At 32.0% G+C, this 27335-nt stretch overlaps 1 protein-coding gene across 1 annotated transcript; it reads right to left on the minus strand.

Moving 5' to 3' along the window:
• Positions 1–1869: 1869 nt before the first annotated feature.
• Positions 1870–26802, minus strand: LOC133334960 (broad-complex core protein). The gene is made up of 5 exons (XM_061543271.1): positions 26770–26802; positions 26715–26728; positions 23501–23670; positions 3063–4330; positions 1870–2952 (listed from the first exon to the last, which is right to left on the minus strand). The coding sequence occupies exons 1-5, from the start codon at positions 26800–26802 to the stop codon at positions 1870–1872; spliced, it is 2568 nt and encodes an 855-aa protein (XP_061399255.1).
• Between the last annotated feature and the right edge of the window lie 533 nt (positions 26803–27335).

Here is a 27335-nt window from a genome sequence, read left to right on the forward strand (position 1 = left end):
TTATAATTAAAAGAAATTAAGTAAATTAAAAGAAAGCCTATTGCATTTGCCCCCAGCATTGAAAATTCCAATGTGAAATTGAAATCTTTTTTGTTTTTTTATATATAAATTATAATTATTTTGTTTAATATTTTGTATTTGTTTTTTGTACATTTATTGGTGCATTAAAAAGTGCTTAATTATTTTTTTAATGATTTTGTTTTTTTAATGGTTATATTTTTTAAGAGTCTCAGTCTTATGTATAATTAAAAAATAATTGAATTTAAAAAAATTATTATAATAATTAAAAAAAGAAATTAAATTATTGAACACAGTTGAATTTTTTTTAGAAAAATAAAATTTAAAAATAATAATTTTAATTAAGCTAATTTGTACATAATGTTATTGTTGTTTTTTAATTATAATATTGTATTTTTTTAGATATTGCTATTTTTTCATGAGGTAGTTGTTTTTCCGAGTTTTTTAAAACAAAAACTTATTTTTTTTCTTTAATAATAAAACAATTTTTAAAATCACTGGCTTATATAGATTTTTCTCGCTGTTTTTTTTTTAATAACAAACAGAAAACTATAAGAAATAATAAAAAAATTGAATTGTCTTGATTATTTAGGGTTAGTTAAGAAAAATTATTTATTGTACACCCTGTGTGTTATGCATTGCCAAGCCAACGAAATATCACAGCAGTGTTGCCAAACAGAAAAGATATATTTGTTGTTTTGGCTATTGGCAATGCATAACACACAGTGTCTACAATAAATTAATTCCGCTACACCCTGTTTAGGAGCTAAATAAGTAATTGTTTATAGTTTTTGTTTTGTTTTTTAATTCTATAGAATATTTTGAGCCTCTTTTTGTGTATTGTTTCTTAATTAATTCTTAGCTTATGTTGAGCCCTTGTTTTTCAGTCTTTCATTGCCTAGATTTTTTTTAATTTTATTTGAGCAAGGGCCTTAGCTTTGTGAGGTGAGAGTGGTTGGTTATGGCATGTATCTCTTAAATGTTTCCCATTTATTTTTTTCTTCTTTTTCTTACTAAAAACCTAACCTATATCTTAAAAAAATACGCAACCCCTTAATTTAGGATTTTCTTTAAAATGTTCTAATCATTTTTTTTTTTGTTTTAGGCACACGGTGATTATTTTTTTAATAATAACAATCATTTGTTTTTGTCTAATAATTTTTGCAGGGATTTTTCTTTTGCTATTCTTATGATTTAAAAAAAGTGCAGTATTTTTTGAAATTGTGCATTGAGAAGGTCTATGAACAAAGTATTAATTTCCCACCCCATTATTTTCTAATATACAGGCCTATAATAGGTGTGTTTTTTCAAAGATAGGAATTATACAATTTGTTGATTATTCGAAGTAAAGCTAATATACCGCGCGTTTGGCGTCTTTTTTCCCTCCAAAGAAAGAAAAAAACGTTCCAAAAAATTATTGAAAAAAAAAATATTGAAGAACAACAAAAACTACGTTTAACGTCCCTGAAATTATAGCAAAAATAAAAAAAACTCCTATTGCACAGAGGTTTTGAAAATAATTTACAAAAAAAATGTCCTATAAAAGGGTCCTAGGAATTCTCACAAATTTATGTTCCTCCAAAAAAATTCCCCCCTTAAATTAATAATAATAAATAAATCACATTGGCAACCCTATACCCAAACGCCATTCGCACGGCTTCGGTTCGAATTGCCAACCCCACTTAAAAAACCTATATTCACCTCTTTGCCAGTAGCTATTTTCACCACACGCTCCACACCCCTCAACTGGAAGTTATGCAGAGTTACCGTGTTGTTAGGTAACTAACGCGAAGAGAATAATGCATCGTAACAGGTATCGGCCGCATATTGCCAAGCCATTGTCAGCATCAATCAGTCGGCACGAACATCATCGATTATTACCTCACGCTTGAGATTCGATTCGTGAATGAAGCTGTCACTTTCCGTTGGGGTGTTGGGAATTTTTGTGGACATAATAACGGATTTATCTTCGGCGTTATTTGTGGTGGTTGGCGAGAAGGGTGATTCGGATCTTGGACGTCCCGACTCAATGGGAGTGTGAGCATCTTTACGGGCCAAGGAGAGATCTTCAACGTGATCATCTTCTTCATTGCCACGTGGCTCATCTTCTGAATTGCGGCGGCGACGACGACGTTCTTGAGCCTCTTCCTCCTCTTCACGTTCCATTTCACGCTCACGTTCGCGTTCCATTTCACGTTCCCGCTCCCTTTCCATTTCGTGACGTTCCAAGAATTCCTGTTCCACAGCGTTGCGCATGTTGGCGCCATATTTCATGCCAAAATTACTGGGACTTGGTGAACGCACAGCATTACCATTTGGTCCAGGACTGGCAGACATACGATTGGCGGCCGCATGAGCAGCTGCCGCCAAAGCCATGGCATGTAAAGCTTCCCGCCCAGCAATATCACCACCACGATTTTCCAAAGCCTGTTGCAAGAAGGCAGGATCAAGGAGGGCAGCAGCAGGATGAGGTATGGCTGAGGCCATATGATGATGTTCCGAATTACGATGATGTTCTTTCATTTCTCGTTCCTCACGGGCAGCGGCTTCATGCATGGCAGCTGCTGCCGCAGCCTGGCCATAACCATGGGCAAATGGGAAGGCAGCAGTGGACTCAACATTACTGGGGCTACGTTTCATTGTGCGATTCATGGGGCGGCCAGTGGTAATGCCCAACTTCTTAACCTTATCGTAGAGGGTACGTGATGGAACACCGAATTTGCGGGAAGCTTGCAGGGCACTCATGCCATCACGTACACACTGAATGGCGGACATAATGTCATTGCGGGTGTATTGCTTGTAACGCTTCCATTCGGGTTTCTGATTGCCGCCATTACCGCCGAAGTTGTTGGCATAGTTGCCCTTCTGATCGAAGCTTTCGTCTTCGAAGGAGCGATCGGTGTAGGGGGAATGGGGTTCATCGGGATATTTGAGCTGCAAAAAAAGAAGAGATAAATTAATATCAGGTTTTTCTTTCAGGAAAAATAATTTTTCAGGAGAGAAGAGAGTCTATTTTTGAGAGAGAGTGATTTTTCCAAACTTACCTTATCATTACTATAATCCGAACCATTGAAGCTATTATTCTTTTCCATGCTATTGGGAGTGGAGCTCATTTTCTCACCCTTACCATTGGTTGGCATCATCAGCGGCATGGGTTGTGAGGAATCAGCAGGGTTAGCTTGGGCCAAGACATTGCGCAAAATGGGTGTATCACGATTCATCAACATGGAGGAGATTGAGGATAGCTTCTTGCGTTTCAAGGGGTTCATGTCGGGTGCCGATTCATAAACTGAACTTAACATGGCAGCGGCAGCAGCAGCAGATGGTGACATACCCGACCATTGGCCAGAACGTTCAGCAGCGGCAGCGGAGGAGGCATTGGGAGTTTGTTGGCTTGATTGAGCAGGGGAATTATTCGATTGACTGGCATTACCAGCAGGAGATTTACTATACAAACTGGCATAGGGAGATTTATAGCTGTTATAGGGTGGGGATGATGAGGACGAGGGCGCAGCCGAGGGTGAAATATTCGATGAGGTAGAGATCACGGACGAGGAATTATGATGATAATTTTCATTGTCTTGATGTTTGTTGGAACTGGTTTGTGGAGTACCCGCTGCCGAGGAGGTGGTCACCGAGGAGTAAGGATTGCTGGGGGCCGTCGAATTGGCATAAGGATTATTGGCAGCACGCTCAGCATGCTCTTCACTTAGTTTGTGGAATTTCTCTTTCAAATCTGCCATATCGAACAGGCCCTTAACTTCCAATTCCTCAGCGATACGCATAATTTTGGGTATTTGACTTTGGGTGACATTCACCTCTCCCGTGTACATATATTCCAATAGGGCACGCATTTCAAATGCTTTAACGCCTGGGAAAATTATGCTACAATGATCCATGGGCATATCTTGGAGAATCGATTGGAAATATGGCGAATTGGCAGCCAAGACCACACGATGGGCTTTGAATTGAACCTGATCGTCAACGACAATTGTACAATCGACATAACTCTCTACCTTAATGAGGGCATCGAGAATTTCAATTAAATTCGATTTGTGATTATTCCAACGCAGACAATAGGTTTGACCCTCGGGATGATGACCCGATGATGATGTGGCGGGATTAGATGTTGCTGTGGGACCACCCATTTTTCTTTCGTGTAGTGGTGGTGATGCTGGTCTCAGTTCGTTGCTGCTGGGAAAATCCTCTGGTGGGAAATTGCCAAAAGCTTGATGGGCAAATTGTTTGCGGATTTTGAGAGCCAGTTTTGTAGATTTGGGGGGAACGGGGGGGAGAATTAAATCAAGGAGAGCTGAAAGGAGAAGAGAAAAAATGAAATTAATACAAAATTTTAAATAAAGAAGAAAAAAACATTTGCATATTTTTTATCCCATAAAAAATGTGTCTCTATATCTGGTTTTTCAAAACATCCCCCAAACCAGGCAAGCGAATATTTTTTGCCTTATTTTGTTTTGTTCCCAGCTTTCGCTTCCTTGTATATTTTTTGGGCAAAAAATAAGCACGTTTTTTATGTGTGTTTTCCTCGTTAAAAAACAGCAAGTGGGGGTAGATTTCTTTAGAATTCCGCACAAGGCTTGCTGTTTAGTTTTGGGGGTGAGTTTAGTTTTAAAGCAGGTTATACCCAAATTTGCCTACTTAAACATGACCGTATATTTTAAATGGAGTAAATTTAGCAAGTATGTATGTGTGTGTTTATTTTTTTAATGATTTTCAAGTGCTGACAAGGCCATATGGGCAAGGAAAATTCAGAAATTCCGAATTGCATTTGGTTTTAATATGTTGATGGATGGCCACCCTATATTGCAGAGAAAAAGACAAATGCAAGAGAGCGAGAGCTGCATGCATGCACATTTGCATTGTTATTGTTGGTTTTTGCGTGCTCTTTTCAAGTACTCTTGAGTTGCCACCATATGTTAACCAGCCGTTATGTGTCCCGAGGAGAAGAATGTCGGCAAATTTGACATGTGAGTTATCAGAAAAAAATAACTGAATTTTTAACACATGCCATGCTCAGCAGGGGCGTAACCCAGTGGCAATTGTGCATTTTTGACTATTTTTAGAAAAAAAACTGAACATCAAAAATATGGCGCCCAAATGGGCAAAAAAAAAAAAAATTAAATAAAATTAAAAATAGCATATGTCAAGGAGAGTGAAAAATGTGTTTCAAGTTAATGAAAATTAAAAAAAAAAATGTTTGGCAATTTTTTTCAATTGGAAGAAAATGTTTGAGGTTATGAGTGGCGCCCAACAGTTACAAAAATTTTCTTATTTTTCAACAGAAAAAATGGAAAAATTACTTCCAAGAATAGAAATTGAATATTTCAGAATGAATTTTGGCAATTTTTTTTTAAATGAAATTAGAAAAAATAGCTGAGGTTATGAGTGGCGCCCAACAGTTACAAACATTTTAATTTTCATAATTTTCAACATAAAAAAGGGGAAAGGTGGCTTCCACGAATAAAAAAATGAATATTTGAGAAAGATTGGCATTTATTTTTTAATAAAAAAATGGCGCCCAACATTTTTTTTTAAATTTTTTTTTTGAAAATTATGAAATTTTTATTTTTTTTAAAATTGAAACAAATTGAGGGCAATTTAATTTTATTACATAGAAATATTATTTATATTGGATTTTTTTTTAATTTTTTAAAAATTAAAAACAACATGTTTTTAAATTTGTTTTTTCAAAATTTTGAAGATTTATTTATAAAATTGCTCAAAATGGCCACAGCTGAATGCCGCTATATTTAATTTTATTAAAGAAATACAATTTTCAAAGTGGCGCCCAACATTTTTCGGTCTTTTTTTTTGAAAATTATTTTTTTTTGTTTTTCACAGGCCATTAACCTTCCCAATTCGAATTCTCAATTTCAATTTTTGGTTTTCTGTTGGAAGAAAAATCTAAATTTGATATTTTTATTAGAATTCGATTTCAATTTTTTGCATTTCCAAATATTTGCCCACATTCGTTCTTTTGCAAAATATCAAGTTACAAACTAAAAGCAAATTTTGAAAGGAGAATATGTGGGCAAAAATTCAAAAGAAAGTAAGTGATAGGGCCACGAAAAATTTCAAAAAGGAAATAAGGAGAATAAAAGAAAATTCACTTTCAATAAAATTTCAAAACCTTGAAGACAAAAGGCAGAATACCCTAAAATCCCTGTGACAGCATTATTAATGGCCTGACAATTGTATGGGATAATCGAAGGAACCTGCTGCCTTGCCTGTTCTACACAACCTTGCAACGCAATCGATACGAACAAAAAAATCGATCTATTGTGCAATTTTTCGAAATAAAAGAAATCTCTTCATGGGGGTTAACATTTTCCTCTTGACAATAGATAAGAAATGAGATTTTTTTCTTCTTCTTTACACTGACGCCAGCCAACAATAGACCGGGGTGGGCACCCTGTGGTGCACAGTCAGAAAATGCATTATTTGATAAGGACAGGTTGCAATTGGAATTGGTTGCAGTGGTGGGAACCTTTTCCGAGCAGGTAGAAAGAAAACGATCGAAGTGATGTTGCAACAATTGTGTAGGGAATTGAAAAATGACACAATTTTGAAGTCAATAATTTTTTTTTATCTTTTCAATTTTTTTGTCCACATAAGAGGATTAGTTGCAGAGAAAAGAAAATTTTTTGACAAAAGGAAAACAAAATTGGTAGCCCAAAAAGTCAGAAATTGTTAACACCTTAAAAACTGGGAATAATTATTAATCGCATTTAAAGGGCAAGGGAAAATAAAAATAACAATTTGGCAACCCTAGTCAAAGGCCAGCAAATGAGAGCAAGAGCTTTGGGCGATCATTTCGTACTCTCTTTGCTTGTGTTATTATAATATGAAAGCTTTTTGCTTTGCATAGAGCTTTATTGCATTTTTATCACCAAAGTTTTGTTTTTTTTTTTTTTTTTTTTTTTGGAATGCAAAAGGGCATGCTGAATCTTGTTGTTGTTTTTGTAATGGGGAGTAACCAATTGTATTGAAGGTTACATTGTGCGAGAGAGGAGGCGAATACGTGTCAAATTTGTAATGAAGTGGATTTTTTTTTGTGGTAACTTGAAACCGGTTGGTTGTGTGGCGAAATTTTTACAAAGCTTTAGTTTTTATTACTGTTGTTGTTGTTTTTGTAAATTTTTTATTGTTGTAAAATTACAATGTAAATGCAAAGCATATTTTCAAGGTTTGATGGCTGGCAATCGAAAAAGGGCCAATCAAGGTAGCAATTTGAAATGAAGTAGTGGTTTTTTGGTATTGAAATTGAATTTGTAATGACAAGCAAACACACATACAGGGAATATTGAAATAAAAAACGTGAAGGTTAACCATCAAGTGGTTTAAAAAACGAGGTTTTAAGCAAAAAATAAAAATCCAAAATAAAAATTATTTCTTCAAAGGGAGGGTAATAATTGTTTAGCTCTATATAATATAGAGTAGCCTCGGGAATCTAAATATGGCAAAATTGGTTTTGAAAATTGCCGATAACATAAATTTCCCTTGAGGGGAAATTTTTATTTTTGCTTGAATTTGAAAATTTCTTTAATATTTGGGTTCAGTTTAGTGCAAAATATGCAATTTCATTGAAAACAAAAATTTCCCAAAAGGGAAATTTTCTTTTTTCACTAAAAATGAATTATTTTGATTTAGAATCATCAGAAATGCAAAAATTAATTGAAAATAAGGAAAAAACAAAAATTTCCCTTTAAGGGAAATTTTCAAATTTCAAGCGAAAATATAAATTTTTATGATTTTGGTATTTAAATATTTTTTAGAGAATTTTGTGGAAATAAAAAAAAATATATTTTTGTATTTTCTTAAGAAAAAAAATTATTTTTGTATATTTTCTATGAAAATAAATTTTTTTTCTATGAAATAAATATCTTTTTCAAAGAAAATAAATAATTTTCCATAAAAATATTAAAAATATATATTTTTTTTATTTTTTTTCGCAATTTTATTTTTTTAAACTTACCTTAATTAATTTTTTGTAATATTTCCCAAAACTTGTTTTTTTGCGTAATTTATTGTTGTTTTTTAATTATTTCGTAATTTAATTTTTTGTTGTTGTTATATTTTTTATTTTTGTGATGTTCAAAAAATTTTGTACACACACTCAAGTTTGAAGCCAAAAAAATAATGCCAAACCAAAAATTGTATAAAATCAACCAAAAAATACTGAGTGTGGAATGTTCAAGGTTTTTGTCGTTAAATTTTTGTTTTTGTCGATTTTATATTTTTCAGTAAAAATTGCACTTTTTTTATAGAAAAACACTTGTTTTGTTTTTTTACAAATTTGTGGTTTGTAGGTGTTTTTGTGGTAATAATCCTCTTTCTGGTTTCGGGGTAATCCAATTAAGTTCTGTATAGAATTTTTTTTATCACTTGATGTTCTTTTTTATTTTTAAAGAATTTTTTTCTTTAAGTGTATTTTTTCTTTGATAGTAATATTATTTCTTTCAGTGTTTTTTAAAATTCACTAAGATTTGATTTTTTTATTTTATAAGATTCGAATTTGTGAAAAACTGCGACACCGTTGCGTTGTTGCAGATTCGAGAGCTCGAAGTGGAATAAATGTAGTCTGCCAATGCATGCATAAAGTCATTCAGACACGCAGCCAGTTATCACCATTTGAAAAACGCAGCAAAATACCCTCTCTGAGACCAAATACAAGAAAAACCAACAACAACAACGGCAAGAATAGAAAAAAACGCACACACAATCTAATAATGTCTGTCCACTCACATTTAACTATGGACAGCTAGGGGAAAATCTATATAAGAACAACAACAAATATCACACACTCGTTGTGCTCTCCCTCTCTCAGTGTGTGTGTGCGTGTGTACGGTTGTAATAAGAAAATCTACATTGGAAAACAAGGGGAAGTTATAAAACTGCACATTGAACGCATGCCCTTTACAGCAATAACAATAAGAACAACAACAACGCACAAGCAAGCAAACATACACAGCAAGGCAAACAACCAGCCAAGCACAACACAGCATAGCACAGCACAACGGCACTCTGTTGTGTTCTCTTGTTATGCACTCTCTCACTCACCCTATCTCTCTCTCCCCTTACAATGGGTTTACAAAACTGTGATACTTTATAACAGTTTGTTTTTGGCTTGAATGAACAGGGGAATATGCAAGCCAGTGTTTGTTGAGAGTTGGTATGTGTGGCAGATAGAGAGAGAGAGTGACAGAGTATGGCTATGCTTTCTCTGTTGCTCGTTAAGCCATACGATCATGCACTTTCTCCAATACTCGTGTAATGCAGTTTTGTTCGGTTTTTTGCTTGCTTAGAGATGAGATGTCGTTTTTTATGGTTGTGTGGTGCCTTGTTGTTGTTTTAATAAAAAACAACAGATAAGTCCAGCTCACAGTGAGTGTTAGAAAAGGAGAGTAGTAGAGAAAGAAAAGAATAAACAAAAAAATTGTGCATTTGAGGCACATGTGATTATTGCGTATAAAATGCGTAAAAAAAACCTAAGCATTATTTTTTGTTGGTGTTGTTGTTTTTGGTTTTATGTGGCTGTGCTGTTTTTTGTTGTTGTCTTTTCTTATTGCGTCTAAGGGGGGCACCCACATTTGCGTAGAGTGCGTTCACATTGTAGTTGATTGTTGGTTGGTTTATGTATTTTTTTATACGTTGCGTTTTTTGTCGACTATGTATGTGTGTATGTGTCTACTAGGTCTATTATCACTGCTGTCTCGTTGAATGGCTGACTGGCTGGTTTAGTTGTTGCAGTCTTGGATTGTTGTTGTTTTTTGTGTTTTTTTATTATTATTGTACAGTCATTTTCTCTATCACAGCAGTTTTTTTTTTGGTACACATAAAGCCGGTTTATGCAGGTTTTTTTATTGGAACGCTAAAAAAGGGTTTCCGTCATTTGAAAAAAATATGTATTTTTCTTGTCTTTCTTTTTTGTTGTTTTTCTGCTCAGCATTTTTTCATCGAACAAATATTGCTTTTTTAGTGTGTGTGTGATTTTTCTGTTTGTTGTTTGGTTGCAATAAGAAAAAAATAATAAAGTAAAATTTGATATTATTAAAACATGTCAAGAAAATTGCCAAGATGTAATGTTTTAAAAATATTAGAAATATTTTTTGTTTTTATTTCAAAAAAGGGAAATGGAGATTTTATTGAATTTTATAAAAAAATATTACTAAAAACTTATATTTACCAAAATGAATTATCCGCGTGTTAGGAATATATTTTTTTAATTTTCTGAAAAATTTTGGATTTTAAATTGAATAAAAATTGGATTTTGAATTTTAGGAACAAAATTTAGTTTATATGTATTTTGAAGATTTAAGATTTAATAGAAATAAAAAATGTATTTATTTCTAAATATTAAAATATAAGAAATATTTTTCATTCTTTTTTTAATTTTTTAATTATAAGTTTTATAAATTTATTATTACCACTCTGCAATTTTTTATCCATTTTTGTAATCCGTATTATTGCCATTCCATAGGAAATTTGCAAAATTAAATAAAATATCAAAACAATTTTAGTTTAATTAATTTTTTGTTATTGATTTAAATAAAAAATGGTGAACATTTTTACACACCCTGCAATTTTTTATCCATTTTTTTCTAATCCGTTTTATTGCCATTCCATTGCCAAAATTAAATAAAATTTCAAAAAAATTAGTTTTTTTATTTTTTTAATTCCACCCTCTCATTTTTCAATGCATTTTTTTTTTATCGAATTGTTTTTATTTTTTATAATCGATATTATTGTCATTTCATTAGGCAAATTTTTTATTTTATAATTTATTCATGATCATGTTATTGTTGTTTCACTTTTATCGTAGTTTTTTTCGGGTGGTTATTTTTTGTTGTTGCTGTTGTTGTAGTGCTCTACAAAACACATTTACATTGTAAGTAAAATAGCTTGAGGGCTTTTTTTGTGGTGGAAAAATTTTGTTTTGATGAATTTTAAATAGTGATAATGAAAAAAATACATAGAAATAGAAATGTTCATGCGTTTGAATGCTGGTAGATTTATTATTTATTATGAATGAAAGAAATGCATTCTGCTTACATAAAAAATAGAGAAAATAAAAAAATTTCGTAATTCATATCAGAATAGTTTTTTTTTCGCCATAGAAAATAAAAAATACACAATAAAATAAACAAAAACAAATTACAAAATGTGAATTTTATTAACAAAATATAAAAATCTAATATTTTTATATTTAGAAAATGCCACGAAAAGAAATGGCGCCCAACATTTTTACAAATTTTTTTGAAATGTTGTGAATATTTAATTTAAAAATATGAAATAGTTGAGGCACTAGTTAATTGAAAAAAATATTAATTACAATTTTATTAAAAAAAAAATAAATTTCATATTTTATTTACAAAATATCATGAAAAAAAGTAAATATGGCGCCCAACATTTTGGTAATTAAAGTTATTAAACATTTTGGAATATTGTGAAAATTTTATTTAAAGAAATAGAAAATATTTGAGGCATTAGGTTATTTAAAATATATTAATTTTATTAATTAATGTATTAATTTTATACTTTTTTATTTTAAAAAATATTACGAAAAATATATGGCGCCCAATATTTTGGCAATTTTTATTTTGGAATATTGTGAAGATGTTATTTAAAGAAATAGAAAATAGTTGAATTACTAGTAATTTAAAAAAAAACTCATTCATTCATTTTAATTTTATTAAAAAATATATAAATTTGACCTATTATTAGAAAATATCATGACAAAAATATGGCGCCTAACATTTTGGCAATTGTGCAATATTGTGAAGATTTACTTTAAAGAAATAGAAAAATAGTTGTGACACATTTAAAAGAAACCCTAAATTATAATTTCCTATTTTTGGAAAAAATCATGAACAAAACATGGCGCCCAACATGTTGGGATTTTTTTTGGAATTTTGTATTTTTTTTAAAGTAATAGAAATTAATTGAGACACTAGTAGCTTAAAAAAATATGCATTCATTCATTCATTTTAATTTTTATAAAGAAATATAAATTTGATCTTTTATTAGAAAATATCATGACAAAATTAATGCGCCCAACATTTTGGCAATTGTGGAATATTTACTTTAATGAAATAGAAATTAGTTGAGACACATTTAAAAGAAATCCTAAATTATAATTTCCTATTTTTAGAAAAAATCATGAACAAAATATGGCGCCCAACATTTCTGGCAATTTTTCCTGTTTTTTTTTTTAATTTTTTTTATAAATAATGATATTGAAATATTTCAAAATGTGCCTAATAATGCAAATTCTGAGCATTTTTCATAGATAATGTCTATAAAACAACAAACCGCTTTTTATCAATCAAGAAGAGAACAATTTTTTTTCCATTTTTTAATAATATGGCGCCCAACATTTTGTCAATTTTTTGTGGAATTTTGTAAAGATTTTATGTAAAGAAATAGAAAATAGTCGATGCTCTGGCTAATGTAAAAGAAACCTTAAATTTAAATTTCGTATTTTTAGAACAAAAATCATGGAAAAATATGGCGCCCAACATTTTTGAATTTTTATTACTATTTTTTTTGTAAAGAATGATATTGAAATATCGCAGAATTTGCATAATAATGCTTATTCTTAATATAATTTTTATGAAAATTATCATAAAATATTTTCGGCATTAACCTCTTCTTTGTAACCAACAAAACATTTTTTTTAAATCAAGAAATGAATTTGCAATAATATGACACCCAATATTTTGTTAATTTTATTGTGAAGATTAATTTAAAGAAATTGAAGATAATCGAGGCGCTAGTTAATTGAAAAGAATCTTAAATTTTAATTTCTTATTTTCGAAAAAAAAATGATGAAAAAATGTGGCGCCCAACATTTTTGGCAATTTTTACTGTTTTTTTTTTTAAGAGAATGATATTGACATAAATTAGTGGAGGTATAGGTAACTCTATCGCAAAATTTGCATAATAATGCCAATTTTTCATAAATTATTTTCTTTACAACCAAAAACCCGCATCAAGAAAAGAAGGAGCCACCCTGTGAATGCAATTCGAAGGCCAACTAATTGATTTTTATGGAAAATGGGTGTTCAAGACATGAATTTGCTTAATACGGATTTTACTGATGCCATTTTGGGGACATGTAGAAGATAGTCATCATAAGGAGCAGCAAATAATAATACTTAGAAGAAATCATTTCGATCCTCATGCATTTTCGTTACAATACTAACTACAAGAAATATTATAATTTTGATATAGCAAATTCGAATCCAAAGCTTTGACCGAAATATGTTGTCTAATTCGAAATGCCATTATTAACATGCATTTTTTCTTAGTTGTAATAATTATTATTACAATAGTATGTAACATCCTGATGAAGTTTGCTGTGAAGAAGAAAAAAAACACAATCCAAAAAATATATAGGAATAGGATGCTGAAAATATGCAATTTTTTTAAAAAACGTTGCGAACATTTAGATATATTACGAGTATTGCTCAAAAAATAAATATTGAGCTAGTATTTTCCGTTCAGAATCACGTTACTTTTTTTCAAAATACTCAAAATAATGTCTAATCTCTCCAGCTGTCCGGTAATAAAAGTAAAATCTTCTTTCTAGGTATATCAAAATCGAAACTCTTTAAGATTACAAAAATTTGCATATGAATGCGAATTCTTGATATTTTTTCTTAGACAATTTGAATAAATTATCTTCTGAGAAAACCCTTTCCAACAAGCACCCTATTCCTTTATCAAGAAATGCGGAAACTGTGTGGACAATTGCAAGGTCATCTAATCGATTTTCTTTGTCACAAAAAGAAGGTTAAGACATTAATTTGCATAATAATGCATGTAGAGGTCTTTTTGGGGACAGGTAGGTGGCGAAGAGGGACATATGAGCATAATTGAAAATTTTTTACCATTGGAAATATTCGATTTTCAAATATTTATATATACATTACATCAAATAATTTTTCAGAATGATATATACCATTTGAATACTAATTATCACAACAAAGAAAAAATGTTTTTCAAAATGAGAATTCAATAAAAAAAATCCCACATTGAATTTTTCAATTAGGATGAGCAGTTAATATTCCAATAAGAAATAATTGCGAAATTGGGGCTTCTATGATACTAATTTTTTATTATATCCCCTCTGAAGACTATGCCTAATGGTTCAGGCTGGAAGAATAAGCCGGTAGACAAGGATGGTGGCGCCAATAGTGGAAGCTGGTTGAAAATATGGCAGTGGTACCTGCATTCAATCACCTAGCTCTTTTTTGGATTGCTTTATCATTAATTTTTTCATATTTTAAAATTTTTATATTTTGGAATAATCTCAAGTGGACTGTATACGAAAATAGATCCCTGTTTAACTAAATATTCTCTCCATTACACAAGAGACCCACAGCAAGACATTAACTATCTTTATTATACGAAAACCCCTGTTCGTTACTTAAACACCCTCTGAGTAGTAACATACTAAAAATGCCTCCAGATCATAAAAAATTCTAAATCTTCAGGGTCTCCTTACACATTTCTTCGCCTTCTACCTGTCCCCCCAAAAAAGTCTCATGTCTTATAAAAATTCACATTATGCAATTTAACCCTTTTTTGCAAAAAAATAAAATCGATTAGTTGACCTTAGGATTGTCCACAGTGTCCTCTTCTCTTATTGATGAAGGACTTAAAGGGGGTTGTTGGTGGTTATAAAGAAAGGGGTTTTTGCAAAAGATAATTTATGCAAATTATCTAAGAAAACATGTCAAGAATTTGCATTCTTATGCAAATTTTATAATCTTAAAGCCTTGAGGTATTTTGAAATTCAGAAAAATTTGATTTTATTTTTTATTACAAGACAGCTGGATAGTAATGACATTTTCAGGACCAGGACAAAAATCTCGTCATTTCGCGATTCTCAACTTTTTATTTTATGAAGTTAATCGGTGTGAGCGCTGATCGGTTCTTATTTTGAACTTAAAATCCGACAGATTTTAAATGCAAAAATATGGCGCCCAACATTTTCTTATACAGCTAACTTAATTGCAATTTTACATACTATTTTAATACTAATTATTACAACTAGGAAACAATTCAAAACCGTTTTCCAAATGGGTTCATCTTCACGTAAAAGGAAAAAATTTCGATCTTTGAGATTTTTGACCAGTAGCGTATAAAACATGCTCCAGGGTCTAATGGAATTCTAATTTTGCTTCTACAGCTTTTTCTTCCCCTTCTACCTGTACCCAAAAATGCCTTATGTCTTATAAAAATCCGTATTATGCAAATTAACGTCTTAACCCCTTTTTTTGCGACAAAGAAAATCGATTAGCTGACCTTTGAATTATCCGTAGTATCCCCCTTCTTTTATTGATCGACAGGGTTGAAGGTTATTGCAAAAGATAATTTATGCAAATTTTCTACGAAAACATGTCAAGATTTTGCATTATTATGCAAATTTTGTGATAGAGGTAATCTTGAGACAGTAAATAAGAAAACCCATAGTAGCGTCTATTATAGGACAGCTGTCATGCAAAAAATTCGTTTTACAGAATTCAGAGACACATTTTCTTTCAGTACACATTGTTGTTTTTCTATTCGAAGCCAACTTAATTAGAATTTATACATACGATTTATACATACTAATTATTATAACTGAGAAATAAATGCTATTAAGTGGCGATAATAATAAATTCGTATCTTAGAACCCCATGTTCCCAATTATATTCTTTTCGAGCGTTGGGCAATCTAGTTCACTTAGCGGATCGATATTTCTACATTAAGGAACTAGTTTTTTTTTTAAAGGAACTAGTCCCTTAATGTAGTTCCTTTGATCCATTTAGTTCCTTTGCTTCAAATAGTTCTTTTGGTCGGAACTATATGGAGCGAAGGAACTATTTGGAGCAAAGGAACTAAATGGATCAAAGGAACTACATTAAGGAACTAGTTCCATTTTAATACGAATAGGAGCAAAAGCAAACGAATAGTTAATACATAGTTCATTTGAATCTCTCTCTTTCGTCGTTCTTTTTATACCCTACACAACTATGTTGTCAGGGTATTATAGCTTTGTGCAGCCCCAAAAGTTTGTAACGCCGCGAAATATTGGTCCTAGACCCACCTTTAAGTATACCAATCGTCATATCTCGACTAGCTGAGTCAATCTAGACATGTGTCCGTCCGTCTGTCCATTATAATTTGTAAACACGATACTGGCCACAGTTATGGACCAATCTTCACGAAATTTTGCATGTAGGATGGGTTCTGATGATAAAGATCGGTTAATATTTAGGGGATGAAATGGACCAAATACTAAATTTTTGTCGGTTTTTCATGTCGCTCCAGAGGCCTAAGTTATGGTTCGAACATCGTGAAATTTTACATGGAGAAGGGGATCGGGGCTAAGAATAAGCATGCCTGTTTAGATAAAGATCGGTCAATATTAAGCGGGTCAAATGGACCCTGACTTTTGTGTGAAAAATTACAAAATTTTTATTCTGGGACGTATATACTTGCTCCTGAAGGAAATATACTCGAGATGTTGATAGTATGTCCAAGGTGAGTTGTTGACCTTCAAATTGATACCAATTATATGGCTGTATGTACCCCGATGCGGGAGTTATACGGAATTAATTAAAGGTGTCTATGTGCATATTATTACTATTAGTCCATTAGAGGACGGAAATGTCGCGCTGATCGCTTTGAAATTGTACATGAAGTTCCGATTATGGTCAAGGACGAATCCTATAGTTTTCGGTGAAGTTGAGATTTTGTCAGATTTTCTAGTCGCTCTAGAGGCAATTATTATATGCAGAAGATCACACATTTTTCAAAGTGAAGGGGATCTGACCAAATACTTAGAGCGGCTGTTTAGATGACGATCGGTCAATTTTCAGAGGGTCAAATCAACCAAAACCCAATGTGACCAATTTTATGGCGTAAAAATTCACTTCAAGAAAAAACATTTTGGAAAATCTGCAAGACTTAGCAAGAGGAGTTGTTGATCTATAATCGGTAAAAAGGGTGCAAAATGTGAAATTATAATTTAGGTTTTCTTTTAAATGTGCCTCAACTATTTTCTATTTCTTTAAAGTAAATCTTCACAATATTCCACAATTGCCAAAATGTTGGGCGCCACATTTTTGTCATAATATTTTCTAATTAATTATTTAATAAAATCAAAATGAATATTTTTTTAAATTACTAATGCCTCAACTATCTATTCTATTTCCTTAAATAAAATCTTCACAATATTCAAAAAAAAAAAAAAAATGCCAAATGTTGGGCGCCACATTTTAACATGTATTTGTATTTTGCCTTACAGATTCTATCTTGTATTTGTATATTTTGCATACTATTTAATACTAATTATAACAACTAAGAAAATTCAATTTATGGTAGGTTTACATGCGATTTAATAAACCCATTTAATCATAATATTCAAAATCGCTTTTAATTTTAAAAATTCCTGCCTTAAAAAATTCCAAACATTGATTTCAATTTTTCAGGAATTTTATAAGAAAAAAATACTGCATTTTATTATCAAAATTCCGTCCCAAGTCTATACAATTTGACCTTAATTTGAGTAAATGATTAATTGCATTTTACAGAGAGCAAAAGAGAAAGAAAGAGAGAATATGATAGAGGAAATAAAATCCAAATGGTCAGTTGCCAAAAAAAAAACTCGTTCTTTTTTCCAGTAGAGCATGATAGACCATCATCATCATTATCAAAAAAATTACAGAAAAAATACAACTACAATGGAAATGCAATTGTAATTATTTTTTGTTGTTGTAACCATACAAATAATACAACAAATAATTACAACAACATTAACCCGAAATGTAATGAACTGTAATTGTATTTTTGGTCAGTCATTGTTTTTGTTATTATTTTTTGGGTTTCTGCATGCAGTTTTTTGATATGAAAACAGCAGAGACGATTGATAGAAACAGGAGAGGAGGGAGAGTAGTAATAAACGGGTTACCAATTTTTTCGGTACATTTTTCGGTTTTTCTTTTATTTTTGTTATTTCGATGGGTTCGCAAAAGTGGGCGTTTGCTTCTATTTCACACTAATAATTAAAAATACCACAGATACCTTCAATAGCATGGCTGTTAGCATGTTGGGATGTATGGATGGCTGGTTGGATTGGTTGGTTGTGTGTGTCTGGAAACAGATCGGTTAACATGTTTTTTTTTATTTTATGCTGACCATTTGGCCAACTGCTGGCGTTTCGTAAGGAAATACAAAATGTTATGTTTGATGCTAGTGGTAGAAAAATCAGCGGGTGAAATTATTCGCCTTGAGAGTACATGTTACACGCACACATGTACTCTCAATTGAAAAGTTGTAATTAAAAATCGAAATACATCCTGTGTGTGTTGGGAAGGAATCCTGGGAAAAAATTGGACGATTTTATGACTTCAAGAAAATTAGATAAATATTTCAAAGAGAAACAAATTAGAATAAAACCTCAAACTCGACTAACTCGTATATTAACTCAGTAGCTCATATATAATAAAAATTAAAAACGGGATGTTATGGTATTCAAGGAAAGGATTTTGAATTGTTTACAAGCTATTTAAAAAATAGAAAGAAATATGTTGAAATTCATGACGATAGAAATTATATTGGTTCAAAAAATGTTAGGTTTCCACAGGGAAGTGGTGTAGGTCCTTTGCCGTTTCCCATTTATATGAATGTTTTACAGGAGCATGCACCACTTCATTTGTACAATTTGGCTAGAGGAATGCATGCCCAATGATTGGAACCTCAGCATCCTGTGTCCCGTGCACAAAAAAGGAGACAAGACTATATGTGCCAATTACAGAGGAATAAGTCTCCTTCCCATGGCATATAAATTGCTATGTGAACGACTGAAGCCAATGGTCAATGACATTATGCGGCTTCAGGCCTGGCAAATCCACCATTGACCAGATTTTCACTCAACGCCAGATGCTGGCAAAAAACCCACGAAAAACACATCGACACATTCCATCTATTCGTTGACTATAAAACGGCATTCGACAGCCCTATCACTTTCAGAGGTGCTTAAAGGTATGTCTGCGTTTGGAATTCCTGCAAAATTAATATGACTTTGCAGGATAACTTTAACTGGTACTATGTCAGCAGTTAAAGTAGGAAAGGACCTCTCGGAACCCTTCAGTACCGAACGAGGATTCAGACAAGGTGACAATTTGTCGTGTGACCTTTTCAACATCCTGATTGAAAAGGTCATACGAGATGCAAAGCTGAACAGAAATGGCACTCTGTACACCAAACAGCATATGTTACTCGTCTATGCCGACGACATCGACACCTTTGAACGAATTGAGAAGGAGACTGCCAAGGTGTGACTGGCAGTAAATGCCGAAAAGACCAAGCTGATGGTATCAACGCCCAAGACGTCCAGTAGACTCGGACCAACTGTGGAACTTGAAAACTACAGCTTCGAGGTAGTGAATGATTTTATATACCTCCGTACCGCCATAAATAAAACTAATAACATCAGCTTTGAAATCCGTAGGAGAAGAGTGTTGGCCAACAGATGCTACTATCTGATCTGAGTAAGCAACTCAAACGCAAAAGCCACCTCTCGCCAGACCAAACTCACAAGACGCTCCTACCCGTCCTGGTGTATGAATCTAAAGCATGGCTATTTGCGCAAGCAGATGAGAGAAAGATTCTCCGAAAGATCTACGGGACGGTGATCTGCGTCGACGGTGAATATCGGTGTCGAATGAACCAAGTCATGCTGTGAGAATGGATGAGGATGCCCCAGCTTAAAATGCAACTGATGGATCACACAAAAGGGGAAGGCCACGATCATTCGATGAAAAGATCAAGTGGAAGACAACATCTCGGAACGTGGTCTTTCAAATTGGAAGAGTTGTACACAAGACCGACGCGCCTGGATATATTTTTAAACTCGGCTTATGGAGAAAATGTTCTGTCTCAAGCCAGTGATGAAGTTCAAAAGGACCATACATTTCAAATGACCAACCCGCCACTGGTCAAAATATATTCTGCGGCAAAATTTCATATGAAGAGTTTTCAAAATTAGTGATATAAAATTCCAGTACAAAAATTAAACCGACATCGGATGGATCCTAAAGATGAACGATTTCTCAAAAAACTGTAAATGTTCTCATAAAATTTGTCGAGTCGGGATTAATTTCAAGATTACATAGAAAGAAGCTACAGAAATGTTTAAATTGTGACGAGAAACTTATTGCTGCATTGCGGGGTATGTCAGATGAATCCTGAAGATGAACGAATGAATAAAATAATCTCATTAAAGTGTAAAATGACCAACCGGAATTGTTGTAGATGATATTCGAGTTGGGCAATATCGTTCATAAAGTGGTTAGATGTCTTTTGGTTCGCTCCTCAAAAGGATTTATTTAGTTCCATAGTTCATTTTAGTTCAATCGTTCAGTTGTACACTCAGTTAATTCGTTCAATGAACGAGAAGATCTAGATGAACGATTGAATCAAAAGGAACAAGGTTGAACTATATGAATGAAAGAACCAGAACTGGTACCAGTCGTTCCTTTTGCGGAATATCTCATTTGAACTGGTTCATTCCAGAAAGACCCAACTCTGGACGATATGCTTAAATTGTTGTGGTTCAGGGTAAACGAGGCAACGAAATGTTGGCCTTTATGTGCACCATTTCTATAATTTAAATTTTGATGATTATATATTAATTTTTTCCTGACTTCGATAACAACAGGTGATTAAATGTGGAGAACATACCTGTTCTCCTAACACCTTGGAAATCCACATTTCTAAAACCACAACAATAATTATGCAAATTTTATATTTAACCCCAATTTCGGGAACAGCTGACCATTGAATTTTCATCATTGTCTTGCAGAAGGGGTTGCCAATTTTTAATTTATGCAAATTTCCACAGGGAAAACATGTCAAGAAAATTTTGTGTATTCTTATGCAAATTTACTTCAAATCGATTTGAAGAACATAAAACCCTTGGGAATCGATTATAAGGTAAGGGGTAAATTTGCCAAGACAGCTGAGCAGACAAAACTATTGCCTAGAAGACTGAAAGGGTTAAGGTATTTATTGAGAATATATATGTAGGCTTAAGCTTAACCCCTGCACTCTTTGATCTGAATAAAAATAGTATTTAAAAACTTAGTTTAAAAATACAGGGTTATACTTAAAATGTTACGTTTAAAGTTTGTAAAAAATAGTATTTTTCCTTGAACAATTTTGCTTATTAATTAAGCTCTAAAAATTAAAAATATCAATGGATCCAATTGTGGCAAATGGATAACATATTCCTTTTCAAATAACCTCTTCCTAAAAAAATATTCATGACTGATATTGGCAGGTGTTTGCAAATTTCTAATTATGTACCTGTTTCCCTAAACATTTCAAAAATCCTATCTGCCTTCTTCGCAAACAAACCAAAAATAATTTATGCAAATGACCTTTGAATTGTCATTGCTGCCTTCAAGTCATATTTTGATATGGGGGTTGCAAATTTTTTAAAGATTTAAAATAATTTATGCAAATTTTGTTAAGGAAAACATGTCAAGAAAATTTGCATTATTATGCAAATTTGAATAAGATCGATTATAAGGACAACGAATCCTATGGTATAGATTATAAGGTATAGGGCAGAATAACAAAGACAGCTGAGGAGACAAAACTATTGCCTGGAGGATAGAAAGAGGTAAAGGTTCGACAATTAATGAGCAGTTTAAAGAGGTGTATGGAAAGAATACGTTACATTATTGAGAAAATAGACAGAAGATGAACCCGGTAGGCGATTGATATTTGTCCAAATATGATCGGTTTCGGCGAAGGAATATTGCATACAAATTGATGTACAGTTCGAAGAACTGCATGAAAATTTTCATTGGAATAGTGAAACCACAGTTTATGAGATATAGCCAAAATGGGTGGCCAGACAATCCGGCATACTACGTCAACCTATAGTCTCGATTTCTGTGGAATATTATTTTTAAAATTATTTTTTTTTACGATGAAGGTTTAAGTCTTCAATATATTCATAAAAATAAATATTGATATTTTTTATAAAAAATTACAGTGATGGACAAAATTTTTTCAAATAATTTTTCTTACTTTGTTCTTTTTCCTATTTTTTCCTGGCTGATACTGACCAGTGAATTGATCTTTGAAACCTGTTCATCCAATAACTATCAGATAATTTTTCTTTCAATACAAAATGTACGGATAGTCAATTTTTTGTTAAACATTGAAATTAAGATAAATAAAAAATATTTTCTTAATATTAAAAAGTATGAAATATTTAAATTTATTTTAAAACGAATCCAAATGATACAATTTTTTTCAAAAAAATCATGACTACCTCAAACTGACCTTAAGGGTAAATTCTTTGCCCTTTGCAGGATAATCCGTCAGAAAGAGGGTAACTTGAAATGCCAATACTTAATTTATGCAAATGTCTTGGAGAAAAAATAAAATCTATTAAAAATTGCCATTCTTATGCAAATGAGTTGAAAAATCTTTAAGACGGCAAATGGAAAAAATCAATAAATAAATTTTTCGACACACAAGCAACCGACAAAGAAAATAATGTTCAAGAAAAATTTGCATAAAAATGACACTAAGATTGAGTGAAATGAATGATCTTGGACAGCTGAGCGCAAGCGCAAGCAAAAAGGGTTGCAATTCTGATATAATTTGCATAACTTGGCAAAACAAGAAAGGATTAAGGGGTCAGAAGGACGTTAAGACACACACACACACCTAATCGAACAGGGCATGTAATGTCACCTTTATGGCAATAGAAATAAAATTCGGCAGTTAAGAAAAATTATGCAAATTTTTTTGGTAATCGATCAATATTAATTTCATGAGCAGGCAAATAAAATTGTAACGGATTTTTTTTGTGGGACAAACAACACTGGGTATTCATAAAAATTAAATTTTTAATTAAGATATTTCATATTTATTTATTTTTAATTAAATTGATTTTTTATCTACTTTAAATATTAATTTTTATTTTTTTTTAAAGTCTATATTTTCCCTATCCCTATTTCCCTATTAAATCCTTTAAAATATTAATTTGTATTTAATTTTTAATTAAATTCAATTATTTCCCTATTAAATATCTAATATCACAATTTTCCCTCTCTTTCTAATGATTAAGAAATCCCTCTCTTATCCTTAACCAATCACACATCGTTTGTTTTCACATGTGCATGCATGCATCACCTTTATAACAGTTCTCACATGAAAGATCCCTCGCTCTTTATTTGGTCTCATCTCTCTGTGTGATTTTTGTTTTGATTTGCCAAAATTGCAAATCAGAGTCATGCATGCATCACATTGCATATGTGGTGTTTCCATATCTCCCTTTCTCTCTTTCTTTCACACACGCACTCGGGTACACGTTGTTGTTATTGTTTTTGCCAGTGATGATTTCTTTACTCTCTTTTCATGTAACGGACATGTTATGCAGTGAGCTCACCTTTGTTGTTATAATCAACGTCAGTGAATGCATGTGTGTTTGGGGTTGTTGTACTATCATCGATATATTGGTTGATAATCTTTTGCTGTTGCTCTTTCTCTTTCAACTCTCTGTTTATGGTTAAATCAATGCAAGCTGTCTCTTTTACTCTTATTGTAGTAGATAACAAACTAATATAATAAGAGTTTTTTAATATCAAATTTAATTTGAAAAGAAAGGTTTATTTTTTAGAATTCTTTTTGTTGTTTTTTTATTTTCGAGAATTTAATAGAAATAGTATTTGATTGTAGGGACAAATCTATAGATTTTTTAGTTTAATGTTTCCTCTGTGTTTTAAGGAGAATATTGACCTTTTTTCTTTTAATTGTTTAGTCTCGGATTAAATTTCCTAATTAACATATTTTGTCAATGGTGTTGGTTTTGGGGTTAAATTTAAATGGTAGACACAGGTAAAAGGTTTTTGATTTCTGATGATGATTCATAAAAATCGTATTAGAAGAATTTGATACAAAAAGAAAAGGCAAAATTATCAATAGGAATAAACTAAATTAATTCTGGGATAGGAGGCTGCAGGTTATTTATTTTTGAAAAAAGTAGGCAATACCAAAGAGATCAATAAAATAGCCTAGAGGCTGTAAATTATAGAAAGGAGTTTAACTGAAAAAAAAAAAAAATATTTTCCAAACATCACAACTACGGCTCCAAATCTGACTTCAATGGAAAAATTTAGTGGCATGGAGACATGGCTCTGAACATTCTAACTTTTAGTAGGAGGGGAGCCAGGAGAGAGAGGAGTTATTAAAAAAATTTAGTGGCAAAATTGAAAATTACACTTCCCGAAAAAATTTAGAGACCATCGGTTGGAGATTTTATTCTATTTTTTTTTTGTAAATTTTATTAATATAATTAATAATATTAAAATTACCATAGAAGCTAGACTGCGGGTCAATTTTGTATTATATACAAAAATGGAATAAAATTCCAAAATCGATGGACTCTATATTTTTCTGAAAGTGTAATTTTCAATTTTGTAAGAAAAAAATTGGCCCACAGCCCATTATTACAATTCATAAAAATAAAATTTAGCCAGGAAGGGGGGCTGATGGTCAATTGTTTATTTAAAAAATCGAATGAAATCCCATAACCATACATTTTTTCGGGAGGTATAATTTTTGTTTGTCACTTATATCGCCCCTAAGAATTTTGGTATCTTCCAAACATTTTTGGAAAACTCTAAATTGGAGCCGAGAATGCTTCCCCTTTTCTTTAGGGTTTACTTAGGCCTCCGCTTTTTGTATTACAAATTAAATTCAGAATCACCTATGTATATACCTCTTAAATACTTCATCCTCTGCATCCAACCTTAATCCTTTAAGTAAATTTATGCAAATTAAAATTTCTCTCACATTCTCTTCAGCTGTCTTGCATAAGCAAAATCAATCCTTTGCCATTAATTTATGCAAATTTTCCGAAATCCTTGATATCGAAATTTATTGATTTTTCCCAATTTGACATCTTAAAGGCATTTTCGGGAGCAAATTTGCATATGAATGCAAAATTAAGAATTTTCTTAATCTTTGAATAAATTAAGCAAAAGGAAGGGTTGCACCCTTTCAGTCTGGTAAGTCACTATGACCCCACAGCAGAAAATTTGCATATGCCGCCAAAAATCATTCAAATTCTCCTTATTGGCCAAAAGTCACCCCTAAAAATGACGTGGTGACCCAGGTCGGATGGGTCATTCACAATTAATTTAAATAAATTTGCATAAATTATAGATGCATTTTCACACAAAATAATTTCAAGACTTACCTTTGGGTTCTCCATGAGGGGTTAAATTCTTATAATTTGCAAAGGTTTGGAATCTCAGTACGAAATTTATCTTTAAGACAATGATTCTGACACCGCAGTATTGAAAATAAATACATATGTACATACATATATCCAGTCTTCTCTCCAATATTTTTTTAATTCCTCAAAATTTATTTGTTCTGCAAAAAATGTTTTGCCAAACTGTCACATTTTTATATATATTTATTTATTTATATTTTGGCAATTTTGAAAATTATTTTGAAATGTAATGCAAATTTTTGGAGCATAAAAAATCAGTAAAGTGCAAATATAATAGCAGAATAAAAGGAGGTGGGGATGTGTTACAAGCCGTTGTAGAGAATTTCATATAAAGTCCAATTTGTGGACCTTCAGATATACGAGCTTATATTGAAGACTCCTTAACACGATTTCCATATGTATAAGACACTAAAAGAGTTTTGGAGACCTATTTTTACCGAAAAAATATGAAGAAACATAAAAAGCCCTCATTTAAAGGAGGTTTTATAAAAATATAGAAAATCATAGAGGCTGAAGAAATTTCGTATTAATCTCTCTACGACTTGTAGAACGATTTCTTTATATGTCCTCTGAATATGATATGCCCTTCTAAATGTCCTATAAATGCAAAAGACTATCCAAAAAGAAGTATTAGATCACTTAAAGGATCTTTGTAGATTTCTGAAGGTCATTCTGAAAAGCCACTAAATTAAAAAATAATAAATAAAAAAATGCGATAGAAAATTTAATAAGGGAGAGAGAGTTGCCTGTAATAAGAGAAGATTTCATAACCATCATCTAACGTCCTTTGGGACGATTTACTTCCATTCGATATTAGAATCATAAGGACATTAGGGAGGCTTGTGTCTTTAGAACAATAAAAGAGATTATACAAGACCACTTAATAGGGTTACAATCGACAGTGGACTATTGGAAGGCCTTCACATTTCAAAAGATGTATAATGAAGCCGTAAATTTCTGATATGTATGATATTCGAAAGAAGTGTGACAGAAATATTAGAGAGAGAGAGGACGAAATATCTATTATTAGGAAAAATTTCAAGATCAAGATATTTTGGACCATTTGAATATGGCTCATAATAATAACTTAGTAGGAATGAATTAGGAAGGATTCAAATATTTACAATCGGCTGTGGACTTTTAGATTGTCTCAGGTTTTACAGAATAAAAGTATGAAGGGTGCTTAGGAACTCGATAAGATCTTTTGGTGCAAATATGGCAAATAATGGAGGGGCATAGAGAAATTATGAAATATTTTATAACGGGCTCTTTACAAACAATTACGAAAATTGAAATATTGAAGTCTCATTTAAAATTCACGAACCATAAAATGTACATAAAAATGCTCTCACTTAAAATATACCTTAATGAGGATCTCTGCAAGAATTATGACAAAAAATAGCGAATTATAGACTTACCCGAAAGTGATTTGTTAACAGTATGGTGGACATATAGAAGGTCTCCGATTTTACAGAAAAAATTAGAAGGACGCTAATAAACCTCCTAGAATATGAAATATTCAAATATTTAGAATAAAATAAACACCGAGAGGCATTGGGAAATATTCCATATGGATTTTTTTTTACAGTCATTAGGAGAACAGCATTACATTGTCTAGGACTAGAAAATAACGAAAAAGCATTTCAATTTAAAGTGGATTTCTTTGAAATAACTTTGTTGAAAATAGTAAAAATTATGGTATTCCCCAAAGGTGGGATGTTAGAAGTATTTTTTTTATACCCTTCACCACACTGTGGTACAGGGTATTATGTCTTTGTGCATATGTTTGTAACAGGCAAAAATAATCGAGATAGACCCATGGTTCCTTTTGAGAATATGCATAGAATCACTTTCTAAGTCGATTTATGCATGTCCGTCCGTCCGTCTGTCTGTCTGTCTGTCCATGTTAAATTGTAAACAAAGTACAGGTCGCATTTATGATCCGAATTGGATGAAATTTGGCATAGGTCACTTATTCGGGCCA

This window comes from Musca vetustissima, unplaced genomic scaffold (genome assembly GCF_032173495.1).
Source record: "Musca vetustissima isolate MV318-11 ecotype Yass unplaced genomic scaffold, APGP_CSIRO_Mvet_v1 utg11686, whole genome shotgun sequence".
NCBI lineage: Eukaryota > Metazoa > Arthropoda > Insecta > Diptera > Muscidae > Musca > Musca vetustissima.